The 20,202-nt window shown below is 34.6% G+C and overlaps 3 protein-coding genes across 3 annotated transcripts; 1 reads left to right on the top strand and 2 right to left on the bottom strand.

Moving 5' to 3' along the window:
* The first annotated feature begins 5,732 nt into the window (after nucleotides 1-5,732).
* LOC106317739 (hsp70-Hsp90 organizing protein 2) lies at nucleotides 5,733-8,687 on the top strand. The gene is made up of 7 exons (XM_013755499.1): nucleotides 5,733-6,687; nucleotides 7,241-7,529; nucleotides 7,623-7,708; nucleotides 7,799-8,022; nucleotides 8,111-8,177; nucleotides 8,254-8,313; nucleotides 8,403-8,687. The coding sequence occupies exons 1-7, from the start codon at nucleotides 5,824-5,826 to the stop codon at nucleotides 8,514-8,516; spliced, it is 1,704 nt and encodes a 567-aa protein (XP_013610953.1). The 5' UTR covers nucleotides 5,733-5,823; the 3' UTR covers nucleotides 8,517-8,687.
* On the bottom strand, nucleotides 8,664-11,579 carry LOC106317738 (elongation factor G, chloroplastic). The gene is made up of 3 exons (XM_013755498.1): nucleotides 11,206-11,579; nucleotides 9,104-11,034; nucleotides 8,664-9,009 (listed from the first exon to the last, which is right to left on the bottom strand). Exons 1-3 carry the CDS (start codon nucleotides 11,432-11,434, stop codon nucleotides 8,842-8,844), a joined length of 2,328 nt encoding a protein of 775 aa, XP_013610952.1. The 5' UTR covers nucleotides 11,435-11,579; the 3' UTR covers nucleotides 8,664-8,841.
* Nucleotides 11,580-16,309: 4,730 nt separating this feature from the next.
* LOC106313834 (21 kDa protein) lies at nucleotides 16,310-17,081 on the bottom strand. The gene has a single exon (XM_013751752.1). The coding sequence runs from the start codon at nucleotides 17,068-17,070 to the stop codon at nucleotides 16,408-16,410; it is 663 nt and encodes a 220-aa protein (XP_013607206.1). The 5' UTR covers nucleotides 17,071-17,081; the 3' UTR covers nucleotides 16,310-16,407.
* Nucleotides 17,082-20,202: the final 3,121 nt, after the last annotated feature.

Here is a 20,202-nt window from a genome sequence, read left to right as displayed (position 1 = left end):
GGAACACCTCGTTCGGGTACATCCTCTGCATCATCTCCATCATTTGCTGGTTCAGCCTCCTCTGTGCCTCATAGCCCGCCTGTTGAGCCGCCATCTGGGGCTGCAACAAATATATGCGATCATCCTTGTCCTTCAACTGAGCCGTAAGTACTTCTGGATCAACAAAGGGCGGTGGTGCAGAAGAAGGAGGAACCGACCGGGTGCGACGATCCAAACCGACCAAACGTCCCTTCTTCTTTGGAACCGACTGAATAGAAAATAGCCAAATATCCCGACGAACTTCCGAGGATTGGACCATCGGAAAGTCCATCGAAATATCCCGAAAAAGTTCTCCCTCGGTATATTCCGAGGAGCTTTCCGACGAACTGGTGGTCCTCGGAATTTCCTCGGAAATTTGTTTCCTCGAAATTCCGTCGGAAAATTCCGAGGGATTTCCGAGGAAAAATGAATTTTCGAGGAGTTATTGCCGAGGAAAAATGAATTTCCGAAGAATTATTTCCGAGGACTTGTTTCATCGGTATGTCGTCGGAATAACGTTATTCCGACGATATACCGACGATTTTTTCCCTCAGTATGTCGCTGTTTTCTTGTAGTGTAGAGTTTAATTCATTTAAGTAAAGTTAGTTTAAGATTTTTTCGTTAAATACTTAGTTTGGGGGTTTTACCTAAAACAAATTTAGTTGAGGAGTTTTACCGTTAAAAATCTTAATGTTAGAAAAATAGCTCTCAAAAACTAAAATGACCAAAATAGCACATTTCTAAGTTTATGACACAAAAATAGCTCTCAAAAACTAAAAAGACCAAAATAGCATTTTATCTTTTGAAAAATTTAAATTTTTTTTATTTTTCAAAATTTGAAATCTTAACCCCAAAACCCCACTCCCCAACTCTAAACCCTAAAACCTAAACTCTAAACCCTAAACCCTAAACTCTAAACCCTAAACCCTAAATCCTAAACCACCCTTAACTCTAAACCCTAATATCTAAATTAATTTACCATTGGGGTATAAGTGTATATTTATTTCTTTTGATAAAACATTAAGTGTTATTTTGGTCATTTTTATTCTTAAAGACTATATTTGTGACAAAACTTTTTTTAATGATATCCTAGTCATTTTCTTAATCTATGTCATTTTTTAATTATCACATGCCTTAGTTTTTGTCACCGAAAAGTGAATGACAGTATAATACAGTTTTGCAGACCAAACTCAAAAAGAAACAACCATATATGTAAATAGTAAGAAAGTAAGAACAACACTAAATCTTAGACCAAAAAAGAACTACACTAAATCCCTATACCCCTAGAGACCAACCATCTACAAACCGGATTGAAACTATGCACAAGCATATATTTCTATGAGTACATACAACTGAAAAAGATGAATTTAGCGTGAAAACCTGAATTTCTCCTGTGTCTGTTTCCACAATCATTCACGTTCAAGAACTACACTAAACCTGAATTTCTCCTCTGTCTGTTTCCATAAGCCAAGCCATAAGCTATTTTACTCAAAGAAAGCTCTGGAGATGGGTCCGCCAATGCTCCCAGATCAGGTTGCAGTGACATATACGAAGACGGCTGTAATAAAATCAAAGTTATGGTTCACATCAAATACTAAATTTTCATGGCCGGTCTAAGATTGGGCTTTGGCCCAAATAGTTTATATTGTGGATTGTAACTAATAATCGGTCCACTCTTTAGCATTAGTTGAAAAGTATTTCAAACTCGGTTCGTGCAGTGTGGTACGTTTTCAGACTATTCTATTCTATATCACTAATTGTATTCTTTTTGGGACCGACTTGATCAGCCGATAGGTCATATAAAAAATTAATATTACAAACAACAGCATAAAATTTAGGAATCTAAAAAGTAATAAACCAAACGGAAAATATTTGTTCGACCTATGGCTTATGGAACAGACATAGTAATTCCAAATTGTGAGCTCCCCTATTCTGCTATTCATTTGATTTCGAACCTTTGACCTACAAATAATAAGCAAAGACGAAAAAATTTGGAAATAACAAACGTATATAAAAACATTGAACTTGTATGATAGAAGAGATATTTTGAACTTACAAAATCTAGATAGATCTAGCTTAAGAAAAACACAACAAAAGAGTGTTAAAGGCAAAACACAACAAAAGAGTACACCCAAAAAATACTAACAACAAAGAAAAACTCAAACTAATAAATAGCAAACTAAGTATCCAAAGATATATTAATCAAAGTAGTCACCCGAACGAACAAAATCTCAATTTAACAGAAGACAACCATCAAAAGAGTACACATGGTGATCGGGGACACATATTCTAGGCTCCTTGATTCGGGATCTTCTTCTTTTTGGTTCCTGGACCTAAATAACCGAAACCCTAAATCCAAAAGTTCATAAAACAAAATAGTGATGCTATGATCAAACTATTCAAAATTAAACTAAGGGAATCATGGTGGAAAAGCACAAAAGAAAACACTTACATTATCTAGACAATAAACCAGAAAGAATCACACAAAAACAAATTCGCATAAGATATCATAAGCTATAGGAAGTCTGACTAATATGATATACACTACACTAAAACAAAAACAGATGATTGGCCACCCCTTGAACGTGAAAAAGATGAATAAGGTTTACAATAATAGGAACATTAATTAGCTTCCAGACAACATAGGAAGAAAAACAGATTTAGATGATGGATAGAAGTTTCAAACTCGTGTGATCAAGAGATAATAATTGGTTATATCTATTATAGCCTAGCAACATTCTTGAACGGATGAGTCTAATGTTTATTAAACGTGGTTAGCTAAGGTATATATTATGTCGTTAATATCAAATTCCTTTTTATTATATAATAAATAAATTATATAGAACTATTCATTAAGGGTAGTAATGTATTTACCCACTCTAACTTTTAACGTAAGAGTTCTGTTTCGAAAAATTATTTCGCAAATAATAATATAAACTAGATGATAACCCGCGCGCATGCGCGGAGTGAGTTCTTATAATAATGTTTGTTTATAAAATGATTTTAACATTTTGCACCACTATAATCTTATCGATTATAAAATGATGAATACAAATGTTGGTCTCTTAAATATAACATCGTTGTTGAAGAGTTAACATATTACATTTCATTTTAATCATTTTTAAGACTTCATATGCACAAAAGGAACTTAAGTTTTGCGGTTGACACAAATCACCAAAACCAAATAGGTAACATCGATTGTATAATGGCGAAAGGGGATTAGGTTTTCTGCTCTCGATTTGTTTACTATTGACTCTCCATAAGTGATTTCATTTTCTACCTCTATAGAATTGTGCTTTCGTTCTCGTCTTTGTTTCATTGATATGAGTTAAGTTTCTTTTTTAACTTATTTTATGAATTCAGTGAATTACAGAAGTATCAATTAAAAAAATGGACATTTGTAAAAATTAGTTTCACTCCATATACATATCTAAGAATCAAAATTTTAAAAACATCACCGTCAAACTATATTAACAGATTAGTGTTCAAATCTAATATATCAAGTTGTTATACAATATAAGTGCAGACTCGAAATATAAATGTTTGTCTAGTATATATTCATCAGCTCGGTCTAAATATCATCTAATTAGAAAAATAAAACAAATTACTTATTTCACGAGTTCGGGTAATATCTGAATCCGAACGAGTAATATTCGAACCAAAATGGATATCCGAAGATAACCAAACATAAGTATACTTAACTCTATATTTCTAGTTAAGAATCATTAATATAAATATTTTCAGGATTTTTAACGTTAAAACCCTCAACTAAGTTTGTTTTGGGTAAAAACCCTCAAACTAAGTATTTAACGTAAAAGCCTCCAAACTAAATTTACTTAATGAAGTAAACCCTAACAGATCATAATTACCAATACTACCGGTAAATCTTTAGTTTAGAGGTTTCTACATTAAGTAAACATAGTTGAGGAGTTTTACCGTTAAAAATATAAAAATCGAAATTTTATAATATTATCTAAAAATTAGTAACTTAAATTTTCAAAATTAGAGTTTTTAATTTCTTTTTTAAATATATGAGTTTAATGTGTTTTTAACATCAACATTATATATGTATAAATTAAAAATGTAAAACTCGAGAAAATATAACAAAAATTATATAAAGAATTTAGACGCAATAAGACTTTCTTTCCTAACTTCCGGATCAAACATATTCCAAGAGCACAAAATACTATGGCGGACAAGCTTGCAAGTGGTGCGAGGAGTTTTCCTTCAGCTATGTTATACGTAGATTCAATACTTTCGGTTTGGCTTTCTGAATCGCGCGGTCCAGTTACTTAGTTCTCGCTTATGTTGTCAAAAAAGTTACTAATTTTTAAATAATATTATAAAATTTTGATTTGTTTTGTTTACTTTTTAAATTTAATGGTTAAACCCCTCAACTATGTTTACTTAGTGTAGAAACCCCTAAATTAAAGATTTACCGATAGTAATGGTAATTATGACCTGCAAGGGTTTAATTCATTAAATAACGCTAGTTTGAGGGTTTTTTCATTAAATACTTAGTTTGAGGGTTTTTACCCAAAACAAACTTAGTTGAGGGTTTTAACGTTAAAAATCCTGAAAATATTTATATTAATGATTCTTATTGCTCAAAGTTTGATAATATACATATAATTATGAACAAAATCATTTGCTACTCATTTACAATAGATATCAAGTTCTTGTTTCTTGCATTAACAAAAGTTGCATCTAAAATTTCAAAACAACAACTAAATTAGTGTCTTTCTATTTTTAAAGTTTTATCTCCAAACCTATTAATAGTTTAATCTTTTAAAAATTAAAAAAAATAGTTAAGTTAAAATATATTTTAAATACAAAAAACTTAAACAATGAATAATTTATTTTTATTTTTTTCAAATTTTAAATATTCCCTGACACAAAATATCCGAACCCGGACATAAAATACCCGAACCCGATTCGAAGTGTAGAAATACCCGAACGGGTTCTATACCTTTATACTGAAATATCCGATACAAATCCGAACGTGTATCCGAACGCTCACCCCTATGATATATGATCATTTGTATCTTGCTTGAATAAAAAAAAGTTAAACCATTGATCACAAAAACTTTAATGTGGAACTTTTACTATTTTTAGTAATTATAGTCGTTTTTAAAAATTCAAAATATAACATATAAGAAAAAATTTAATTGTTTTTTATTATATGCTTAATGTGATTGTTTAATTTTTTTTAATAGTATAAAATTAAACAAAAAAGAGAGATGAGATAATTTTTTTTATCAAATATGTATTATTCATAATCATTAATTGTCATATATATGTTAACTATATTAAGTAATTCTGTAGTTTTTATTTAAGTAAAGAAAAAAATAATTTTTTTTTGTACACTATTAATTAATTTGATAGTTAGTTTAATAAAAAACATAGTATATGTTTATATGGACCAACTTATTTTTCTAACAATTCTAAAAATCATTTTCGTGATGACACGTGGGTACGAAAATATGTTGTAATGCTCCAGGATTAATATATAGGAGATAATAATACCTATAGATTTACAAAAAATTAAGTTAAAAATGTAAATATAAAAATTAAAAGAACACTAGATTTAATAAAATCATTTAATAACCAATAACATCCTCATATTAGCAAACCTGTTTTTCCTTTTAAAATCATTCCAGAATCTTCTTTTATAAACACCATCTCGGATACTATTTTACTCGTATCCAAACAAGTCCCAAAACCAAAACCCCATATAGTCTCCTCTCCTTCAAGGAAAGATCAAACAAACAAACCCTAACTCTCAGATTCAGGTTCAACCCAACCATGGCCGACGAAGCTAAAGCCAAAGGCAACGCCGCTTTCTCCTCCGGCGACTTCGCCTCCGCCGTCACCCACTTCACCGATGCGATCAACCTCGCTCCAACCAACCACGTCCTCTTCTCCAACCGCTCCGCCGCCCACGCCTCCCTCCACCAATACGAGAAAGCTCTCTCCGACGCTAAGAAGACCGTCGAGCTCAAACCGGATTGGGCCAAGGGCTACAGCCGCCTCGGCGCCGCTCACCTGGGTCTAAACCACCACGAGGAAGCCGTGGAGGCCTACTCCAAGGGGCTCGAGATCGATCCGAGCAACGAGGCGTTGAAGTCGGGCTTAGCTGACGCGTCGAGGTCACGCGCCGCTCCTCCGCCGAATCCGTTTGGGGATGCGTTCAAGGGGCCCGAGATGTGGGCCAAGCTGACGGCGGATCCGTCGACGAGGGGGTTCTTGAAGCAGCCTGATTTCGTCAACATGATGCAGGAGATCCAGAGGAACCCTAGCAGTCTCAATCTCTACTTGAAGGACCAGAGGGTGATGCAGTCTCTTGGGGTTTTGTTGAATGTTCAGTTCAGGACTCAGACCGGCGACGAAGCTGAGGGGGCTCGGGAGGAGGATGAGATGGTTGTGAATGAGCCTGTGGTTGAGAAGAAGCGTGAGCCGGAGCCTGAGCCTGAGCCGGAGGTTGCGGAGGAGAAGGAGAAGAAGGAGAGGAGGGAGAAGGCTTTGAAGGAGAAAGAGATGGGCAATGCTGCGTATAAGAAGAAGGACTTTGAAACTGCTATCAAGCATTACTCCACAGCTATTGAGATTGATGATGAAGATATCTCTTTTATCACTAACCGTGCTGCTGTTCATCTCGAGATGGGAAAGGTATACTCTTTTTGTGCATAGTCTCAATGTGAATGTGTTTTGATTGAGTATGATGAGTGCGTCAAGGTATTGTTTTTATGTATACTATAGTGATTTGCTCGGTACGTGATTGATTGACTTGAGTCTGAGTATGAATGTGTTTCGTTCTCTATGATGAGTGCATCTAGGTATTGTTTTAATTTATACTATAGTGACTTGCTTGATCATGTTTGATTCAGTATGATAAGTGCATCAAGGTATAGTGATGTGCTTAGGACAAGGTTGAGTCTAAATATGAATGTGTTTGATTCAGTATGATAAGTGCATCAAGATATAGTTTTTTTGTACATTGATATCTTTTATATCACTAATCGTGCTGCTGTTCATCATGAAATGGGAAAGGTATAGTTTTTTGTATGTGTATTAGTGTATTATGATTTGCTTAGGATAAGGTTGAATCTAAATGTGATTATGTTTGATTCAGTATGATGAGTGCATCAAGGTATAGTTTTTATGTACATATATGTGATTTTCTTGGTACGTGGAGTCTAAATGTGGAATGTGTTCTATACAGTATGATGAGTGCATCAAGGACTGTGATAAAGCTGTTGAAAGGGGTAGAGAGCTTAGGTCAGATTACAAGATGGTAGCCAAAGCTTTGACTAGGAAAGGAACAGCTCTGGGGAAGATGGCTAAAGTCTCGAAAGACTATGAACCTGTGATTGAAACTTACCAGAAAGCACTTACGGAGCACCGTAACCCAGACACATTGAAGAGGCTGAACGAGGCAGAGAGAGCCAAGAAAGAGTTGGAGCAGCAAGAATATTTTGATCCCGCTATTGGTGATGAGGAGCGTGAGAAAGGTATTCTAGCTTTTGTGGTTATATCTTGTGTATGTGAGGAAAGAATCTCGTAAAGAAAGCTGAACTAACAACCTCATGTTGTTTGTGATACAGGTAATCAGTTTTTCAAGGAGCAGAAGTATCCTGATGCTGTGAGACACTACACTGAAGCGATCAAAAGGAATCCAAAAGACCCGAGAGTAAGGCTGATTCATCATCATCATGTGCTTCACTGTTGTGTATATTTGATTGTTTGAATTGATTTGTTTGCTTCTTTGAACTTGACATAGGCATACAGCAACCGAGCTGCGTGTTACACAAAACTTGGGGCAATGCCCGAAGGATTGAAGGATGCGGAGAAGTGCATCGAGCTGGATCCAACATTCTCAAAGGGATACAGCAGAAAAGGTGCAGTCCAATTCTTCATGAAAGAGTATGACAATGCAATGGAAACATACCAGGAGGGTCTCAAACATGATCCTAACAATCAGGAGCTCCTAGACGGTGTTAGAAGGTATAGCATATGTGTAAAAATTCAGAGAGAATTATTCACTCTGTTATCTTAGTAGCCTATGTAACGTGTTGTAAACCACTTTCTGCAGATGTGTACAACAGATCAACAAGGCCAACCGTGGTGACCTTACTCCAGAGGAGTTGAAAGAAAGACAGGTTAGATTCTAACTAACTGTTACGAAACTTGTTCCTTAGAGAGAATTCTCACAGATCCTGCTCATTCTTTTTACAGGCTAAGGGTATGCAAGACCCGGAGATCCAGAACATTCTCACAGATCCCGTAATGAGACAGGTAACCTAAAGCTACTCTAGATGTCTTCTCAAGATTTGGTGGTGCTATCCATGTTGAAGTCTCACAACTTTTTTTGTTTCTTTGAATAGGTTCTGTCTGATCTCCAGGAGAATCCAGCAGCAGCACAAAAACACATGCAGAACCCGATGATCATGAACAAAATCCAAAAGCTTATCAGCTCAGGAATCGTCCAGATGAAATAAGCCTAAACGCAGTGTTTTTACTTTTTGTAACTCAAATCCAAAATCGGTTGTTCCCATTTTTCTTTTATAACTTTCGTCTTCTTCTATATCGACTGTGACGTGAACCTTGTCGTGATTAAATCTTTGTCTCAGTTGAATGCATCGAACTTGAATCATTCAAAGTGTTATCTACATTCCCATACTTGTTTTGACATCCACAAAAAAAGAGTTTTAAATATATTTGTTCTCTTCATCAAAACCAAACAAAACTATAGAAATGATTAAACATTATCAAGATAACACATTTCAGTGAAGTTTCTGAACATGAAAACATAATCTGTCCGACTTAAGCAGCAACTTCTTGATCCTTGGAGGAAAGCTGGTTCTGAATATGCTGAGGAACAACATCGAACTTAGCCAATTGCATTATGTAAGAAGCACGACCTTTTGTCATCCCCCTCAATGTACTCACATACTGAAACATCTCTGCTAACGGAACCAGAGAATCTACCACCTGCAGTTTTACAATAACAACAATGCATCAGATTCATCAAAAAACAAGTTATTGGTTTTTCAAAATCATTCGGTTTTCACAATTATTTCTGTACCTTGAGACCACCGGGTTTGTCTCCGAAGCTGTTGATCTGACCTCTCCTAGAGTTAAGATCACCAATGACATCACCAAGATGTTCTTCTGGCGTAACAACTTCAACTCTCATAATAGGTTCAAGCATCCTCGGACCTGCTTTCCTCATCCCTTCACGGAAAGCTCCTCTCGCAGCTAGCTGGAAAGCTAACACGCTCGAGTCCACATCATGGTAAGAACCATCAACTAGACAAGCACGGACATCAACCACCGGAAAACCCGCAAGCACACCGGAGCTCATACACTCCTCAAGCCCTTTCATCACACCTGGAATATACTCTCTTGGCACAGCTCCTCCTTTGATCTCGCTCTTGAACTCGTACCCTGATCCTGCTTCTAACGGCTCGAACCTGACTGTAATATCAGCAAACTGTCCTTGTCCACCTGATTGCTTCTTGTGCGTGTACTTCACTTCAGCTACTTTGGAGATACTCTCACGGTAGTTCACTTGCGGCGCTCCAACGTTAGCCTCGACCTTGAACTCTCTTTTAAGCCTGTCGACGATGATCTCAAGATGAAGCTCTCCCATTCCTTCAATGACGGTTTGGTTCATCTCCTCATCGCGTGAAAAATGGAAAGAAGGGTCTTCTTGAGCGAGCTTGATCAGTCCCGTAGCCATTTTATCAATGTCCGCTTTGGTTTTCGGCTCGATCGCCACCTTGATGACGGGATCAGGGAAGTCCATACGTTCGAGGACAACAGGGCTTTCCGGATCACTCAACGTTTCGCCAGTGATTGTATCTTTGAGACCAGCGAGAGCCACAATGTCACCCGTTAATGCTACTTTAACATCTTCTCTGCTGTTTGCGTGCATCTCCAAAAGTCTTCCGATTCTCTCCTTCTTTCCTTTGTTAGCGTTCAGCACGTAAGAGCCAGCTGTGAGCTTCCCTGAGTAGACTCTCACAAACGTAAGAGAGCCAACAAAAGGATCACTCATGATCTTGAACGCTAACCCAGCGAAAGGCTCCTCATCATCTGGTTTCCGGACAATGGTAACTTCCGGGTTCTCAGGATCTGTTCCGTTCATCGGCGGAACTTCAACTGGAGAAGGAAGATAGTCAACCACAGCATCAAGCAACGGCTGCACACCTTTGTTCTTAAACGCTGAGCCACAGAGAATAGGCACAAACTTCCCTGTGATGGTTCCTTTCCTAACCAATCTCTTCACCGTGGCCTCGTCAGGCTCAACTCCTTCTAAATAATTCTCCATAACCTCATCATCCAAATCAACAATCAGCTCCATCATCGCAGCCCTATACTCTTGAGCCAACTCTTCAAGATCCGCTGGAATATCCTCGTAATTAAACTTGGCACCAAGCTCTTCTCCAGACCAAACTATAGCCTTCATCCTCACGAGATCAACCACACCTTTAAAAGAATCTTCAGCACCGATTGGTATCTGAAGCACCAAGGGCTTAGCACCGAGATTAGTCACAATCATGTCCCTAGTCCTGAAAAAGTTAGCTCCAAGACGGTCCATCTTGTTCACAAAGCAGATCCTAGGCACACCGTATTTATCAGCTTGTCTCCACACAGTCTCGGACTGAGGCTCAACGCCAGCAACACTGTCGAACAAGCATATAGCTCCGTCGAGAACTCTCAGAGCACGTTCGACTTCGAGAGTGAAATCCACGTGTCCAGGCGTATCGATGATGTTGATCCTGTGCTTGTCCCAGAACGTGGTGGTTGCAGCTGAAGTGATGGTGATTCCTCTTTCTTGCTCTTGCTCCATCCAGTCCATTGTAGCTGTGCCTTCGTGAACTTCGCCGATTTTGTAGTTTCTTCCGGTGTAGTAGAGAATCCTCTCAGTTGTTGTGGTCTTTCCAGCGTCTATGTGAGCCATGATGCCAATGTTTCTGTAGTCTTTAAGCGGCACGGCGCGCTTCCCCTCTCCTAAGTAACACATAATAAAGCATCAAACTAAAGTAATAGTGGAAACACTTCTCACAGGCATTTTAACGAACACTTAGAAGGCATACATGCAATATCAAACTCTTTAGGAAGAAAACGGAAATGGGTAAGCGAAAGATTAAAGCTTTTTGAGAGAGAGCATAGAGAATAGACCTTCGGCGGCGGCGAAGACAGAGAATTGTTTCCTTCGGTGTGATAGCTTTGAAGAGCCAAGCCCGATACGAGCTTTACCGAGAAGATGAGAAAGTGAAGCGCGAGGAGGAAGACCCAGACAGGTAGAACGATGATGAGACAGAGGAGTGAGAACAGGGCGTCTCTGTGACCCATTGAGATTACAAACCAACGAGCTAGAACCCGAGATTCTCAGAGCATCCGCCGCCATTGTTATCGCTTTGGGAACTCTGTCAAACTCGCTTCTTGCTATCAATGTGGTGGTCACTCAACACTTTGGGATAACGTAATTGTTCGTGTGGCTTGGGTAGGGGATAACGAAGCCTTTTGGGCTATGCGTTGCGTGGGTCGCTTCGGAACCGTTGGATAAAAATAATTATATTTTATTTTTATATGGTTCTAAGAATTTATGTAGAGTTTTATTGGTTGAAATGGATAAGGGGATACGTCACCGTGTAATCTAAACTGCGTTTTGAGCAATGAACATAGTTAGCATTGTGTGTTCAAAAAGACAAATGTGTTAAAAGAAAAAAAAGAACATAGTTAGCATACAGAATAAAGTATTAGAAATATAAATATAATTAGAAAAATTACATGTTCTTACGAAAGTATTTATTATTTAAAAAAATTATTTTCAATTTTCATGGAAACTAGAAATTTCATATCGATTTAACTTCTACGTTTAGATTATATTTGGAGTTGCACTAGACATAAATAAGAAGATAGACATGACGGCCATCATAAAAATTTGTAAATTGATCTTTGGAGATTAGTTTCTGTCTATAGATGAGAAATTGCTATGTTGGTCTATATCAAAGATAAATTTCTCTTTGGTGCGAAATTACTAGTTTCATATATATGAATCAATGCTTACGGCCTACTCAAAACCCAAAAAAATTATATGTAGCTTTCACTTCATTTTTAAGATTAGTCTTGGTCATTTTATAGATACATAATATCTTCATGTTAAGCAAAAAAAATTATTTTCCTTAATACTAGTAAATATATATGGAAACAACCATCGATTGTTGTCTATATGAATGCGGAACTACCAGTTTGATTTGCAGAGTCTATATGAAACTGTTTACAAAAAAAATAAAATATATATATATATATATATGCATATAGTATTGTTTTTAGAATTTACAAAATTGTAACTTTTGGATATATTAAATAAATCATATGAAATTATAGTTTTGGATACTAAGATATTCAAATTGGATTTGAAATGGTTCACTCGGATCGCTTTTATCAAGTCTGCATTTTTTTAATATATAAGTTTTGAATTTATTTATATATAATAAAGTTTCAAATTGTTTTGATTCGAGTAATTTTGAGTATGTCCCGGGAAAGCTATCAAAATAATATGGTATACTGATAAAAATTATGGGCTTCGTTTAGCTTGTTAACCCAAAATAATCTGACAATTTTTTTTTATTTTTTCACAACGTTTATTTTATTACTAGGTGTTATACATGCATATACGGGTATAATATTTTTACGAATACTAATTAATTTGTTTCTTATTAATTCAAAAACTCACATATTAGATATATTTTTAATAATATTTTTATACAAATATTTTTACTTGATTAATATTTAATTATAAATAGTTTTATATCTTAATTATTATAAAATAAAGGTTTTATTTTCGGATAACACAACAATATATATAAGAATTGTATTCTTTTTCAAAATATTTTTTTATTGTATTAATTTTTAATCAATTATCTAATATAATCAGTTATCTAATATAACATGTAAACCTAATATTATTAATATAAAATTATTTTTAATTATATAATAAATTATATATTTTATTCATTAACGGTAAATACGATATTAACCACTTTAATTTCTAACGTGAGAACTCGAATGCGAAAAATTACTTTGCAAATAATAATACATATTACAATAAAAGTACCATTAAAACTAATATTTAGGTCATGTGTTTTTTTACATAAATGTTATTGAAGTTATATCTTTTTATATAATCTTTATTAATGGTATTTTAGTATTTTTTACATTACGTGTACCAAGCAAAATCATTTTTTCTTGTATTTGATCATGCAGTTTTGACTTATTTAACATATAATTTTATTTGATTGAATATCTAAAAGAGATATTATGAGCAAGTACCTGGTATCAATACTATTAAAACTGCTGGGGTTTTTTTAAGTCACCTTGGAGTTTTGAAGTATTTACAGATCTCTACCGCACTGAAATATTTTAAAGCTATGATTTTTAATCATATTATTATTATTCCACTAAATCTTTTTTTCTAACAAACAAGATATTGCCTTTTATCTATTCCTTTCACCTAAATCGTTTAGGCATAAAATATTATCTATATTATTTCTATTAACGATACCAATCTCGTGGAAAAATTCGGCAAGAAATTTAGGCTTGATTTTGGAGACTGGAGCTCACGAGCCACCGCTAAACCAACGACTCCGGCACCAATCACGACGGCATAGACTCTTTTTTTAGCTATCGTTTCTGCTGCACTGTTTAGTCCTCTAGAGATTCTTCTTTAATTGTCCGCAAGGTATTTGTGAAATCTGTGGCTGAATTGTAAAAGTATTTGATGGCATCTTTTCATATGCTGAGCATGTGTTGTTCTTGAGTCCGTCTATAGTTTTAACGTTTCTTTCAGCGAGTTGATTAAGGGAATTTCAATTACTTCAACTGTTTTTCCTTTTAAAAAAAAATACTTCAACTCTAAAGTTAGCTCTTTTGTTTATCAGCTTATGGTTAAAACCACGCAAATTCTTCCCTGAGACAAAAAAATGCTGATTTTTTTTTTTTTTTGGAAAAGGGCTTTGATGTTTGATGTTTAGTTATATTTTTTTTAAGAAAATATTTAATTAGATTGTGAAATTGGTATTCTGAAAATTTGTGGTCTAGGACGTTGCTGCATCTGGGTCGGAAGAACATTTCTTCTAGCTGTTAAATGGGATTAGCCATCATTGTGGCATTACCTAATTGTGAAAAAGTAAGTTCTTGCCGTTTGCTTGGGGTTTTGTTATGTGTGTCATTTCCTTCGTCCTGCACGGCATTCGTTGATCAGACATCAAAGGCAATTTATTCACTTTGGAAGCATCATTGCCATGTGGTGTTAGTCGTTACATTTCTGTTTCAAAAGGTATGTTATTAACTTTGGAAGCATCATTGCCACGGCCATCGTTGATCATATTACTAGATTTTCATTAACTTAATTCAGGGTTTGCGTTAAAATGCTATATAATATCTTTAACAACTATTTTAGATGGGTTTATAATTAAAATATTGTTGAATAACAGTATTTTGTTTTTCAACTGATATCTTTAACAAAATTGATTTTGTTCTTTGTTTACGAGATATTCTTTTATGCTAACAGTATTTTTGTATAATCATCCTAAATAAATTGTAATAAATTTAAGTATTTGACTCATTTGAGTTATCACAATTTTACTCTATAATTCATAAAAGATTTGAATATTGTGTGAGGCTACTTATAAGAGTAACTTGTGATTACATTTTGAAAAGATTTGTGCTTTTAAAAAAAATCCAAGTATATTTAAATATATAACTTCCTTAATTTCAATATATTTTGATAATAATCCTAACTAAATTGTAAGACAAATATATATTTGAATTTTTTTCATCATACAAAATTTTAATATTTAATTTATAAAAGATGTGTATATTGCACTTTCATTTTGAAAATATTACGTGCTTCCAAAATTGAAAAATATAAATATACTGGAATAAATTACTTCCTTAAATTTGATATATAGAAATTCCATAATTTTGAAAATATTTAATGAGATATTTTGCATATATCAACTTCCATAATTTGTAAGAAGATATTCCTCTGAATAACTTGTGCAATACTAAATATTAATAAGTCTACTATTTTTGGTATTGATTACGATTTATAAAGTATAGAAAATTAGATTAAAATATCTATTAATTTATATGAACCAACATTTTTAAAATTGAAATTGGATCCACGATATATAGAAAATTAGCAATTATAAAAAGATATTAGATCCACATTATATATCAACTTCCATAGTATTTATAACTTTATTATAGATAGTGAATCAATTCAAAACCCATTGAATAGCCCATTTATAATAAAAAAAATTAATATCCATACGGTTTTGGTTTTGTTTTCACAAATATTTGCTATGAAACAAACAAAAAAACAAAACCACACCGATTCAATAACAATTCCTAAATTTTGTAAAAGAAAAACTGAAACCAAATTGAAAGAAAATTGAGAACCGAACTATCCAAAATACAATTTATATATCTAAAATAACAATTATATTTAGTTTTAAATGATCAAATATTCTAAAAGTTTATAAACTAAACTACCCATAAATTTGGATTATCCTATTACTTTTTATCCAAAATATTTTAAATGATCCTAACTCTCCTATAGAACTGAATCACCAAAATATTTTTATCCAAACTATTTAAATTTATCCTATATTTTATCAAAAATTTTAAAAATAAAATTTTTATCTGAATTATTCAAAACTATCCGAAAAATGGGAACCGAGCCTTAACCTAATTGAACTCAAAATTTTATCAGATTTTTAACATTGTTATTCGAACAAAACCGAAAACCATAATAACCAAACCGAAACTAAATCCAAATTCATAAAAAAAACCTATAAGAACCGAAAAAACAAAAACCACAACCAAACCAAAACCGAACCAAAACTAAAAAGAAAAATTTGGAACATAACCAAAAACCGAACACCCATGCTTAAACTTATAACGAACAAACAAACGGGTTAATAAATTTGTCAACAAAAAATAGTCTCGCACTTTAAAAGCGCAGATCAAAATCTAATAGTTAATTAAAAAACATGTTTAACCTTAAATTTAGTCTATAAAAATGAAAATATCTGCTCATGTATGCTAATTAAAATCTAATATTATTATTATTATTATTCTAAAAAGATATTATTTATTATATACCATTCCTAAACTAAACTAAAGCAAAATATACAAAACTTCATTATAAAATTATTGAAATATGTATACATGAAAATGCACAATACCTATAACAAGGTACATAGTATACATATAAACATGCATAAGCAATTTTGCCAATAGAGGTTATCAAACAATTTTGTATATGATATATGAACATTTATAAAAAAAAAGATATATGAACATTTATGATCATTTTTCATGTGTGGAGGCGTACATATTAATGACAGCAAGCGCGTTGCTAGTCATCCGAGCAACCTTTACAACATGTCGCCGAACCAAATCTTTCACGACCGCTTTGGCTCGACCATCTTGGCCGAAACCATCCATACAAGTGTCATCATCAGTGAGAGCAGCACTAACCCATGTTTCAACATCCGACATAACCATCTCAAATTTCGAACTATCCTCGTAGTTGATCGACTCCAGCTCTCTTATTGAATCTTGGAGCTCACTCACCGAGTCTCCAATCTCCTCCACACAATCAGCAACCGCACCCGCTTCGAAACGTGTTAATCCACTTCTGCCGTGAGGAAAGTTCTTGATGAACTTGGCTGCCGATTTGGCTGAGGAGAGGGTCAGATTGAGGGCTGTGACGGCGAGTCTTTGAGGGTTGGAATCGATTTTTAAGGCGTAAGGAGATAGAGAGATGTAGCAAAGGGTTTTGTAGTGTGTGAGGTTGCATGATGTTTTGATGTAATCTAAGTTCGTTTGATTTGAATATGTTGATGGAGTTGCTGAGCTTGTGATGAAGAGAAGAAGAGCAATGGAGAGGAAAATGATTTCGATTTGTGATAAGGTTTTCATCTTTTTGGTTCTGAAAGAGGAATGGGCCGAGGTGAAACTGATGTACATGAGTGTGTGTATATATATATAATATTAATGTAATATAAGTAACTTGTGAAAAGAAATTTGGTTGAGTATATCCAATAACTCAATCATATCCAATAACTCATTCGATTGAAGCTAAGGTTTTTTTTTTGGGTGGGAAAGCTTATTGTCCGGTTCATATCTATAACGTAAGCTTCTTTTGTCCGGTTCATATATATTATTAAAATTGTATTTCCTAAAAAGCTACAACTATAAAATTAGATAATTTTCTCTTTTCTCTTTAAAACAGTAGAGTTTTTTATTTATTTAAAACAGTAGAGTGTGGAATATGGATTCTCATTTTTAAAATTTTGGAATAGTATGAAATGAAAGTTCTATGAAAACGATACATGAAAATAAACTTTATTAGTTAAAATTGTTTTTCACAAGAAAATAGCATATTGTCGTAAACTGGTAATAAATATATTTTTTGACTAGAAATAAAGATATTTATTATTATCATCTTCATGCATGAAGGTTGTAAGTATCGTAGTTATTTACTGGCGTTCCTGCCTTGTGAACCTCATAATTACGTGAGAGAAGCCTGACCTTGAGGATCTTTAGTTGGTTGCATATTTGAATATGTATTGATTAGTCCAACTTCAGTTTGGTACAACCATAGGTCCATCGTTTCCATGTTAAGCTCTATCCTTTTAAAAGAAAGTAAATAATGAGTTGTTCCGCATAGGGTCTACGTTGAGGGGATCTTTTATCTCCTTATTTATTTATTTATTTATTTATTCTGTGTACCGAAGCTTTAATTACAAATATTAAGAAGGCAGAGAGAAGACAACAACTAACGAGAATGAAGGTAGCCATAGCATGTTCATCGATATCTCATTTGCTCTTTGCAGACGATAGCCTCTTCTTTTGTAAAGCTCAAAAAGAAGAGTGTCAAACTATTCTCAAAATTTTAAAGGAATATGAGATAGTATCAGGTCAGCTCATAAATTTTGATAAGTCTTCGATTCAATTTGGGCATAAGATTGAGGAATCTGCCAGACAGGAGTTAAGGAATATTTTGGGCATCCAAAATTTAGGAGGAACAGGATCTTAACTAGGTTTACCAGAAAATCTTGGCGGCTCCAAAATACAAGTTTTTAGCTTTGTGCAGGATCAGCTAAATAATAGAGTCAACGGTTGGACTTTTAAGTTTTTCACAAAATGAGGAAAGGAAGTGATCATTAAATTAGTGGTTACGGCATTGCCAAATCATGTGATGTCTTGCTATCGTCTACCTAAGGCAACCGCAAAAAAACTTACAAGCGCGGTTGCACAATTCTGGTGGAGTCCAGGGGGGAGCACAAGAGGCATGCACTGAAAATCATGAGACAAAGTATGTGTAAATAAGGATGAAGGAGGGTTGGGGTTTAAAGACATCACTGATTTCAATACAGCGATGCTTGGTAAACAGTTATGGCGTCTGATAGAGAAGCCAAACACTTTATTTTATCGAGTTTTCAAAGGTCGGTATTACATGAACGCCTCACCCCTGGAACCGATTCGTTTATATTCTCCGTCATATGGCTGGCGGAGTATCGTATCTGCTTGATCTCTAGTAAGCAAAGGACTGATCAAAAGGGTGGGATCAGGATCATCTATATCTGTATGAAATGATCCATGGCTCCCAACCACTCGCCCGAGATCAGCTAATAAAAACCAACACAATTTTTACCCAGCCTTCACAGTGAATTCTCTCATTGATTCTACTTTCGCGAACTTGGAACTCGCAAGCACTTCAGACTTTGGTAGACCCACAAGGTGTGAAAATTATAGAAAGTATACCACTGAGTAGGACCCAGATGGTACATATAGATGGATGACATTTCACAAACAATGGAAAATATATGTTAAATAAGGATATCAGGTAGAACGGGTTTACCCAGACATGGAATGACCGCCATTACTGTTTGGACCCACAATTGATGTATTGAAGGCGTTCTGTTGGAAAATATGGTGCCCACCAAAGATAAAAAATTTCATACGGCAATTGGTGACAGGGTGTATAACAGTCACAAAGAATCTGCGAGCGCGAGGGATACAAGGGGATATATATTGTGCAAGATGTTGAGCCGATGAGGAATCGATAAACCATGTGTTTTTTGAATGTCCTCCACCACTACAGGTTTGGGCTCTCTCAAAGATACCATCAAAACCAGCTATTTTTCCAACAAGCTTTCTCTTCACAAACATGGATCATCTCTTCTGGAGAGTTTTCCCGCAGATGAATGATCATCAGTTTGCATGGATAATATGGTACATTTAGAAAGGAATGAATAATAAAGTTTTTAGTAATTTGGACATTGATCCCAGGAAAACGCTTAAATTGGCAGAAACAGAATCAATACTCTGGGCTGAGGCACATATATTGAACGAACAAAAGATAGTACCACACGTAGAGGTTACGACTCTACCGTCAATTCCAGAAAGATGGTTTTTCACAGATGGTTCCAGGAAAGAGAATGATATTTTCTCTTTAGAAGGATTTTTGATGGGCTGATGGGGGCAAGGAATGTTCGGGCTAGTCTATATCCTCTTCATGCGGAGATGGAAGCGCTACTCTGGGCAATGGAATGTATGAGAAACTTACGTCAATTTCAGGTTACGTTTGCAACAGATTGTTCTCAATTGGTGAAGATGGTTTCAGAACCAGAAGAATGACTAGCTTTTGCAAATTATTTAGAAGATATTAAGATACTGAAAGAAAGTTTTCTCCGATCAGAGATCATCTATGTACCAATGACGCAAAATTCAAAGGCGGATAGCCTAGCACGCAGTGTCAGGAAACAATCGTCTTTCGTCGTTCACATGATCAAGATCTCCCGTTTTGATTCACAGAATCAGTATGAGTCTGTATAAGTTGATGACAAAAAAAAAGTAAGTAAATAATGAGTTGAATCAGAAGAGATTAATCTACGGCATAGCATAATGAAAGCTTTAAAACTGAAAAAAATCAATGACCATCTCAATTTTTACTTTTAAAGATATATATATTTCTAAATAATTTTCTGAAAGTGTCTTTGGGGGAATTATTGGTAAGTGAATTCTCATGAACTTTGAAATTTTTTAAGAATCCATTGTTATTGGTTCTTGGATTTCAAAAATCTTAGTAGAATC

The sequence above is a fragment of the Brassica oleracea genome, chromosome C9 (assembly GCF_000695525.1).
Source record: "Brassica oleracea var. oleracea cultivar TO1000 chromosome C9, BOL, whole genome shotgun sequence".
Taxonomy (NCBI): Eukaryota; Viridiplantae; Streptophyta; class Magnoliopsida; order Brassicales; family Brassicaceae; genus Brassica; species Brassica oleracea.
Note: the sequence above shows the minus strand (reverse complement) of the source record. Positions and strands in the feature narration are given on the sequence as shown.